The sequence below is a fragment of the Akebia trifoliata genome, chromosome 11, assembly GCF_017979445.1.
Source record: "Akebia trifoliata isolate Shusen 1 chromosome 11, ASM1797944v1, whole genome shotgun sequence".
In the NCBI taxonomy this organism is placed as follows: Eukaryota; Viridiplantae; Streptophyta; class Magnoliopsida; order Ranunculales; family Lardizabalaceae; genus Akebia; species Akebia trifoliata.
In genome coordinates this window covers 798,883-808,977 of record NC_141385.1, presented here as the reverse complement: position 1 = coordinate 808,977, position 10,095 = coordinate 798,883, and the positions used below count along the sequence as shown (strand labels likewise).

The window sequence follows — 10,095 nt, the reverse complement described above, 5'->3', positions numbered from 1 at the left end:
TGGTAACACTTCTGAAGTCTGAAGTCTGAAATCTGAAGTCTGAAATCTGAAATCTGGAATCTTATTCTGGAAAAGTTGTTTGTTTATAATTTTAAGAGCTTCTGGTTACAAATAGAATTTTAAAACATAATCGTCATTTTGACAACATTACCCTTTTATAATTTTAATACATTATTAATAAAAAAATATAACATATTGTTATCCTTTTATAGACCCATTTACAATAATACTTCTCAAAATTAACATCTTCGGTGGATAAAATTTATATCACTTTTGAGAGGTTTTCTAATTCAAAATTTAACCGTACGAGTGTACACACAATTTTCTCTAAAACAACAACCAAGCCTTACCTTAAAGATTTTCAGGTTGGATAAACGAATTTTATTCCTCGATTTTTCTGAAACCTCCCCCACTTTGAGGGGTTACAACTAAGAAGATTACAATATCCTCAAAAAATCAAACGATTTCAAAATGCTATCAAATAGGGCATTCGACTTTAAAAAGCGCCTTCTAGACGCAAACACAGTAGAAGTCGCGTTTAAAAAGGGTATCAAACAGCCACTTTGATATTGTACTATTCATTGTTCAAATCCGATAAAATAATAACATGATCAACAAAGGGATATTTTCAAAATTTCACAAGTCATTATAAAAGTCAGAAGTCAAATTGAAAAAGTATGATATATGATAAAGCCAATAAACAGCTTTAAAAAAAAAAACCATAAAACTCGTTCCATCTGTGTATATAAACTGATCTATCTCTAATATACCCTCTCTCTATTCTTTTCTTCATCTCTCTCTCTCACTCTCTCCCCACTCTTCTGTTCCATCTGTGTATATAAACTGATCTATCTCTAATATACCCTCTCTCTATTCTTCTCTTCATCTCTCTCTCTCTCTCTCTCCCCACTCTTCTCGTCTTTCTCTCATGCGATTTAGGGGTGAAATCTTTCTGATCTTAGCCGGGAAAGCTTGATTTACCTGTGTTTGTGAAGAAATCAGTTGTTCTGATAGTCTTTCTTCTTTAGTTCTCACTTTGATTCCAAAGAACTGAAATTTTAGGTTATCTAACTATAAGAGAGAATCCTAGATTTTAAACCTAGAAATCTGACCTGGGTTTCTCTTTCTACAGTGGTTTTATCTAGAATCCGATCGGAGTGATATGACCCACAAACCTTAATCCCGAAATTTCAATAAAACCAGTCAAGTATTGTTATCTTGACAGCTGAGTTGGAGAGGAAGGAGATGAAGAAGAGAGAGGAGGTAAGGGTTTTTTACGAGGATATTTTAGGTAAAAATAAATTTTTTAGAATTCAGAACTACCCTCCAGCGACTCTCTATCGCTGAATTTTTTTCGCTGAAATCAACTTCTTATTCTGAAATCTGAAATTTAACAAGCATGTTTCACAGATCTGAAGTCTGAATTTGAATGGTGGACGCCTCTGCTGATGGAGAGAAGGGAAGCAGTGGTGCTTCAATGGCTGGTAAGAAATCTGACATGAAAAAGATTTGGTGCGACTTCTTTTCTTGCATCGCTGCTTCATGGGGTGGTTTTATATACGGTTTTGATATCGGTCTATCTGGTAAGAATATAAGAATCACGAAATCTTGGAAAAAAAAAGTTTTATTTTTTTTGTTGTTATGGTGAAATTTGATGAATGTTTATTGTAGGTGGAGTTTTGTGTATGAATCCTTTCCTGAAGAAGTTCTTCCCTTGTTACTACTCTGTAGTGATAGGTGACGAATCGGTGAATCAGTCCTGTGACTTCCGTTTTGCTAATGATGAAATAATTAATTTTACATGTTGTCTGTTCGTTGGGGCTCTGATCGCTTCACCTTTTGGTACGTTTCTCCGACGGATTGCGAGGTTCATCAGTGGTCTCATCTTTTTAATTGGTGCACTAATCAGTGCTGCTGCCATGAATCGCAAAATGCTTCTCGGCGGTCGTTTTTCGATTGGTATGGCATTTGGATTGACGGATCAGGTGAACTATCTATTTTCAAATCAATTAGTCCTTTTGATCTTTTATTTTTATTTCTTTTATTTATTTATTTGTTTCGGAGTTTAATGTTATGCTTGCTTTTGTCATTTAGTTTAGTAATCTTCAGTTCTCTGTGAACCCTGTCCCATTGCCTCATCTGAACTTCCATGGTGTGGCACTTGCACATATATAGTTACATGAAACAATAGCTTCCACATGGAAGAAAAGGGTGGGAACTCCTTGGGCTCCTAAACCTTTGTCAAAACCAACTTGTTGAGTTCTAGGACGAGAAGAAGTCAAATGGAAAGACCCAATCCAAACGAAACAGGAAAAGAAATTTGACCTAATACCTTAGAAAAAAGAACAATGGATAAGGGTGTGGGTAGCAGATTCCTCATCCCTCAAATAAAAGAGGACAGAAATTAGGAATGATCCAACCACGCTTAATCAAGTTATCCAAGGTAAGAATCTTTCCTAGGGAAGCTAGCCAACCAAAGAAAGAAACCTTGGAAGGGATACTAGTCAAATGACGGATGCCGAGATAAAATTCTCAAGCGGTGGAAAAAGAAAATTATAGAAGAAACTAATTGAAAATCTCATCTCCTTAACCAAATTCCATTCCCTCCTATCCTGATCATTCACCCTGAATTGAACATAATTCAAAAGATCAAGGAGAGATGTTACCTCAGTTATCTCCCAGTCATTGAAATTCCTTCTAAAGCCCAGACCCCAAGAAGTGATGCTATCATTGCGAATCAGATATTGCTCAACTGAGCAATTCTTTTTCAATGAACAAGCGTACAAGGAAGGATATTGAGTAGACATAGATGAATTTCCACACCAACTACCTCCCAAAACTTGATCCTGTCCCTTAAGTATACCTTGTAAATGATCCCTCTATCAAACTGATTCGCAACCTTGGGAATCCCTTTCCACACACTACAATTGTACGTGCCTGTTGCCTCACCACTATACCACCCAAACCTCTTCTCCCCATACTTGGACTTAATAACTCTCCTCCACAAACTGCTTTTCTGCTCCCCAAACCTCCATAACCACTCACCTAAAAAAGCCCTATTAGTAACCCTAAGATCCCTATTTACCAAACCTCTGTTTTCTTAGGAGTACAAATCAACTTCCAATTGACCAAGTGGTATTTCCTACCCCCGTTCTTGTCATTCCACAAAAAATTCTTCATTTAATGTTCCAATTTGATCTCCACAAAGTTAGGAAAAGAAAAGAGTGAAAGGAAGTAGATCAAAATATTGTTTAGAGTGCTTTTGATTAAGGTTACCTTCCTTCCTTCAGAAAGGTATCTTGCCTTCTAAATGCTTAGCTTCTTTTCCATCCTCTTTATAACCCCCTCCCAAATTCTCTTACTATTGTAAGGAGATTGTAAGGAGCTTCCTAAAGGTAATCCCAATTAAGACGAAAGGAGAGTGCCACAAGAACAACCCAAAGTAGTTGCCAAAATAGGAAGACCCATTCACATTTCCCACCCCAAACAACTTGCTTTTCTACAAATTAATGTGCAAACTTGAAATTGCCTCATAACAACAAAGTAAAACTCAGAGGATTCTCACTTGCTCTTTAGAATGGTCCAAAAACATCAAAGTGTTATATGCAAATTGGAGGTGAGAAACTAGGAGTCTTACATTATTCACCTTGAAGCCTGCTAATTTCCTTAAATCAACCGCTCTTTTAAAGAGATTACCCAAGGCCTTAGCCAATATAAGAAATAAGAACGGGGATAAGGGATTACCCTGTCTCTAACCCCTCAAACCTCTAAAGAAACCTGTTGGACTACCATTGACTAGAATTGAAAAGGAGGCCATAGAAATGCACTTCATGATCCAAGCTATCCATTTAGACCCAAATCGCATCCTACCCATCGTATACTCCAATAAATCCCAACTAATGTGATCATAGGCCTTTTGTAAATCAATTTTTTCCACCAATCCAACCTTTTTACCTTTAACTCTTGAGTCCAAACATTCATTTGCTATCAACATACCATCTAAATTTTTTTTTTTTTTTTTGATAATTACACCATCTAAAATTTGCCTCCCCTTAATGAAAGCTTCTTGTTCGAACTCAATTAAATTATTCATAATGACTTTCAATCTTTCTGTTAACACCTTTGAAATGATTTTATAGACATAACCAACCAAGATAATGGGCTTGAAATCCCTTAGATCGTTGGCCCCCACTCTTTTGGAGATCAAAGCCACGAAAGTACTATTAAGGCCATAGTCCAAACAATTTTTCTCCTATAACTCCTTGACCACTTCCATGAAATCTATCAAAGTAATGTCCCAACAATGTTTGAAAAAAGCTATAGTGAATCCGTCTGGTTCGGGAGCCTTACCTCCGCTCATAGAAAAGGCCACAAATCTAACCTCCTTTTACCCAATTTGTCACCTTATCCTCTTGATTTAAGATGTTAAATTCTAAGTTATTAAGATGAGGTCGTTTGGATTCCTTTCCCTATAAAGCTCTTTATAGTATCTCACCACTCCTTCCCTGATGTTCTACTCTCCTTCCACCAAGACCCCATTAATTGAATGATTAGAGATTATATTACTCCTTCTATGGAAATTTACCACTTTATGAAAGAATTTTGTGTTATTATCCCCTTCAATCACTTAATCCTCGACTTATGTCTCCAACTAATCTCCTTCATCAACACCACCCTTTAAAATTCCAATTTCAATTATGTTCTCTCAACTCGATCTTCAACTGTCAATTCCCCCATTTCTTCTTTTGCATCCAAGCTGTCAATATCACTAAGGATACCCACCTTTCTCTTGTCAATCTTACCCAAAACCTCCTTGGTTGCCGCCTCTCAGAAAATGGGAATATGGTCAATAATCGGGTTAGAAGTAATCAAATGAAACACATTATGGAACTTCGCTTCCCACACACCACACACCAAAAATCTTTCAAGTCTAGACATTCCTGGATTCTCTTGATTATTGGACTGTGTTAACTTCTACCAAGCAATGGAAAGTTCATAAGGGAATGTCTACTAACGAATTTGTTGAAATCTCTCATTCCCTCGGTGACTATGGTTGTCCCAATTTTTCTCATGACTAAATCTGATGACATTAAAATCCCCGCCTAGGACCCATATCTTATCCCAATATATCGCCACATCCTCCAACTCATCCCAAAATTGCTTTCTCCCTAATTCTAAACCACCATAAATCCTAGAAAAACCAATTGAAAATCATCGTTGATAAATTACACAAGATAGAAATGGAAAATGCCCCTACAATGCTATCATTCACCTCAACCAGATTCTTATTCCACATCAAAATAATCCCACCCGCTGTGCCCAAGGCCGGAAGAACAACCCAACCTATGTTCCTCTTCTAGAGCCCCTTAATGATCTTCTCATCACAAACTTCTAACTTGGATTCTTGGAGAGTCACTAAAGAAGGGTTATATGATCTAATAAAAGCTTTCACAGACACCCTCTTTCTCTTATACCCCAAACCCCTAACATTCCAAGACAGGATTCTAAATGTCATTGATAACCTCTTTGTTTCCCCTAATTGTTCTTCTTGGATCCTCTGAAATACTGGAAGTTTCAACAAAATCAATTTCTCGCATAATGACTTTTTTCAACAAGCTATGTCTTGGAATCCTCCTAGCTGCCTCCAATGGGGCAATAACCACTAACTCATTTGTTTGTTCGTCTCTGAAGCTACAACTTTCCTTGTTGGAATCAACTTGAATCGGATCTATATTATGAACTCCATTGTCCTTGTTTCCCTGATTCAACTCTTCCAGCAAAATATTTCTATCCCTTAAATCCCCACTCGCCACCCCTTAAAATGGGAGATGAATTCCTATCTTTTGTCTTTGGAATGATTCCAAATTCCTCTGCCAAATTCAAGGCCTCACTCGCTAACCATTCTACAGTTTCCAGTTCATTCATTCTCAACCAATCCCCCTTTTGTTGGTTGTAGGGAACCTCCATTTCTCTGTCGACACAATATCCAACATTATGCCCCCTTGTCTGAATCGCTTCTTTCATCACAACTGGGCACTAAGTCATAGGTAACAACACTAGAGATTACGAAAGAAGATCTTCCCTATTATCTCATGTTGTCATCAACTTGAGTGACATCACTAACCCGAGAGGAATCAACTAGGGCTGAAGAATTCAAAGACCAGTCCACAAAAACCATGACACCAAGGCAAACAACAAGAAGTCCCACGAAAAGCACAAAGAAGCAAACGAAGAACCTTGCCTAATAACAAAGAAAGAATCCTCAAAGGAAGAAAAAGAGGTTACTGAAAAGGAAGAAGAATGGTTAATCAAACCTCCTCTTTAAGGATACCCTCGTCTACCTTCCAACACCTTAAATTACTTGGAGACCTTGACGCGAGCGATTGATCAGATGGCCTCTAGATCGTAGTCTTGCCCAAATCGTTGAAATTGCAATAATGTGATAGACTGATTATTCCCTTCCAAAATCTATTCCTGTGGATAAACAAAATTGTCTTGAGTGACTTTCCTTCACAGAGATAGAATGGTCTGAAACCTTCCATTCTAGGAAGATGGAGGTCCTTAGAAATTGACCTTATTTGCTGATGGTTTGATAAAAAGTAGTTTGCCTCAATAACAACTGTATTGAAATGGGCTTAATCAAACGTTTGCTACCCAACAGGCCAACTTCACAAACAGTTCTAAAGACTTTTGTTGCACGATATCATAGAAAGGTTCTGATTCCTCCAGGTCTGAAGCATGAACTCTAGGGATTTCCTTCTCCGACTGGTCTTGTTCAAACAACATGGAAACTGAACCAGGTGCCTCGTCCTCAACCCTTATATTGTAACGGAAGCCATCAGCCATCAGCCATCAGCCCAAACGTCCAAGCCTCGAGGCATCCCCTAAGGCAAAAAACCCACCTTCAACCAAGCATTATCCAGGCTCTTAATTGGATCCACCTCTAGCAAGCCTCTTAATTGTGAACCAATTTTTTTAAAAGCAAATTTCCCCCAAAGATGAAATGGCAAGCCTATAATATGGACCCAAGAGCCTCCTTCCCTCCAAGCTGGGTTTAGTTTATTACAGTTGGCAAACTAGGAGAGAAGATTAAAAGTCGAGTTGCCTACCGTCACATCTCCACGATTACAAACCCTTAAAAACTCGTTCTCGAGTTTTAAAGTGCTTGAGAATGATCATGAAAATTTGTGGTTCATCCCTTTTGGCCAAGATTCATCCTCGTGTCTTGATGTTGTGTTGAACCATTAACTTCAAATTGTGATCTTTTATCTTGGCAAAGTCTCCATTGTACCCGTCTAAGTGATTAAAATGGTTTGAGGTAATGATGGAAAAGTTTATCTTAAACAAAAAGAGTAGATATTATCTCCAAAAGATTGTCTTTAGGTTCTTTGGATTTATTTTCTCATTCATGATCTCGTTCTTGCGTTGATTCTAGAGTTGTACGCATACTATCTTCTGAAGTTGATGTTTGATCTGTCTTTTCTTCAATCTGCTCTTGGATTGACGGTACCATATGAGTTGATTTCCACGACGATATTTTTAGTAGATCTCGTTTGTATGAACCGCACATAGAATACCTGCTCGCATCAAAAGTAACCCATTGACATTACATCTAACCGCGTCCCAACATGATATGGCATTCCTCTAAAGGAACCACCTTACACTCAACACTATTTATGAACTTTCCTTGACAAAACTGAACAACAAAATCTCCATTATAATATCCATAAAATCTCTTATCTTCAATATTTTGTAAGATCTTTTTAACAAAACTTGTTGAAATCAGTTTCTCTTCATAATCGTCACTATAAGGTTAAAAAAAAAATCTAGTTTTGACTTCTAATACCATCTCCCCACAATGCAATTTGCTAATGTGTGTCACTTAAATCTAGGCTCTAATACCAAATTTGATGCAGGACGATGAGGGGAGATAAAAAAATGAAATTTGAATTTTTCAAAAGTTTAATGTCATAGTATCTTTTCTATTTTCTATTAAACCCCTATCATATTGAACAAGTCATTAATGGTCATTATTGTCATGTAAAACAAGAACCCATCTTAAATAAAATAATCGAGTTGAACCTTGAATGTAGACTCCAGCACAATAGTATTTTTGTGATCAACATATATGTTTGTAGCCGAAATAATATATGTATCGGTGGCAATTTCCCTTACAACTTGTTTAAGGAGAAAGTAAATTAGGAAATCTTGGTTTTTTCATGCAAAGGCCATGTGGACCATACAACATTGCAAACGGGACGGGTTTGCTACAATTTTTTTAATAAAATTGCAGAATTTGTCAATTCTTTAGAACTCTAAATCACAAACGTTACCCCTAAATATGACAGCATTTTTGCAAGTCATAATGTACTAGTAGCGTGGTAATAAATTATCAAAAGTTCTTTATTTCATGGAGTGGAACCATGTTTAAATCCCAAGTTTTTCTGAAACTAAAGAAAATGTAATTTTATTGTCTGTGAAATTCTTTGTTCTTTTTTTGTTCTTTCCATTTCTAGTTTTATTTACATCAGTGCCCGATCTAACTCTCTAAAATGTCCTTATATTAGTGTTGTGGTGCGCTCAACATCTTCTTCCAATTAATGTTCTCACTTGGTATCATGTCTGCCAACCTTTTAACCTTTGGAGCAAACAATATAAATGCCGATTGGGGTTGGCGTTTGAGTATGGCTATATCGGCAGTTCCTGGTGGGTTAATTGTCATTGGAGCTTGTATCATGCCTGAAACCCTGAATTCCATCATTGCGCGTAATGATCCCGAAACGGCTAAAAGAATAATCAGAAAAATCCGTGGTAGCGATGATGTTGATGAAGAGTTCAATGATTTAGTTAAAAATAGTGTAGTGTTAAAGGAGGAGCTTCCATGGATTGTCAGGGTCACCCCCCCCGGGGAAAATAACACACCCTATCTTGTATTGGCCTACACTATTTCTGGTTTCCAGTCATTTTGTGGTGCCATTGCATTTATGTTATACAGTCCTATTCTATTTAGGACTCTTGGTTTTGGAAACAATGCCTCTCTATTTTCCTCAGGTGTCGTTTATTTTGTTAATTTCCTTGCAACTGTAATCTCATTATACCTTCTTGATAAGAAAGGGATGAAGAGGACCCTCATACTCGGTGGAGTCCAGATGTTGACGTTTCTGGTAATACTTAACTTCATCTAATTTCTTACTGTATTGTGTTTAGTTTTTGACCTCTTTTATTTATGTATCTTGTGTGGTGGTGCTGGTGCTGGTGTATGCAGTTGTTAGCTGGAATTCTAGTTGGTGTGGGGACAATTGATGGAGGTTTTGCCTTTTGGGTGGTGGTCTGCATTTGTGGGTACATAGCTGGCTTTGCATGGTCGTGGGGTCCAGTGGGGTGGTTTTTGCGAATGGACGTTGCCCCCCCTGAACTTCAGAAGTCTCCACATCTTCGGACTCTTTTTTTCCATCTAATGATCACTGCCTTGGTCAGTGTATTTTTCCCGCCTATTCTGTTTAGATTAGGCTATGGTACCTTCTTTTTATTTGCTGCCATGGTGGCTCTACTGACATTGATCATTTGGAGAGCTGTGCCCGAGACAGAAGGTTTGCAATTTGATGAGGCGTGTCTTGTGTAAAAACAACATGATTATATGAAGCAAGCACATGCCTGAACTTGTAAGTGAGATGGGTACGTGGTTGAAGAGATGTGGAAACAACATGAGTTATGGGGCAAGTACAGACCTGATTAACATATGATTGTAATGGGTGGTTTCTAATTTGTACTTTCATCTTGTAGACTTGCTAACATATGATCAATTATCAGCACTTCTATTGCCTTTTCTATTTAGGACCGTAGTATGACTTCCAATGGGAAATCGACCGAGGACAATGAATTTCTAATGTAATTTAAACAAATGTGATTTTAATGTTTACTTTTATTTATTTTCTTTGGAATTCAATTTTGCAGTCTTCAGTGCAGGAGCCTTACCTCTTGGGAAATTTGTTTTCCCACTTAATGATTTCTCTAGAGTTTTACCACTACCCCACCCTGCAACATTTGAAATTGTATTTTTTGTACTTGAAATTCTAAGGGAGAAACTCAGTTTGG

At 37.4% G+C, this 10,095-nt stretch overlaps 1 protein-coding gene across 3 annotated transcripts; it reads left to right on the top strand.

Moving 5' to 3' along the window:
- The first annotated feature begins 751 nt into the window (after positions 1 to 751).
- Positions 752 to 9,946, top strand: LOC147390140 (sugar transport protein MST6-like). Of its 3 annotated transcripts, none has more exons than XM_086458056.1 (5): positions 752 to 1,263; positions 1,411 to 1,583; positions 1,732 to 1,985; positions 8,568 to 9,164; positions 9,266 to 9,946. In XM_086458056.1, the coding sequence occupies exons 2-5, from the start codon at positions 1,430 to 1,432 to the stop codon at positions 9,620 to 9,622; spliced, it is 1,362 nt and encodes a 453-aa protein (XP_086314182.1). In that variant the 5' UTR covers positions 752 to 1,263; positions 1,411 to 1,429; the 3' UTR covers positions 9,623 to 9,946. The 3 variants fall into 3 exon arrangements, with proteins under 3 accessions (XP_086314182.1, XP_086314183.1, XP_086314181.1); XM_086458057.1 differs by having other exon boundaries at positions 754 to 1,263; positions 1,411 to 1,484; XM_086458055.1 differs by having other exon boundaries at positions 755 to 1,263; positions 1,672 to 1,985.
- The last annotated feature ends 149 nt before the right edge of the window (positions 9,947 to 10,095 follow it).

What these genes read in the sequence shown, in the direction of transcription:
- LOC147390140 (XM_086458055.1), top strand. Translation starts at nt 1,430, where the DNA reads ATGGTGGACGCCTCTGCTGATGGAGAGAAGGGAAGCAGTGGTGCTTCA. An exon ending in TTTTGATATCGGTCTATCTG is followed by an intron (nt 1,584 to 1,671) that starts GTAAGAATATAA and finishes TGTTTATTGTAG; the next exon opens with GTGGAGTTTTGTGTATGAAT. An exon ending in TCCAGATGTTGACGTTTCTG is followed by an intron (nt 9,165 to 9,265) that starts GTAATACTTAAC and finishes TGGTGTATGCAG; the next exon opens with TTGTTAGCTGGAATTCTAGT.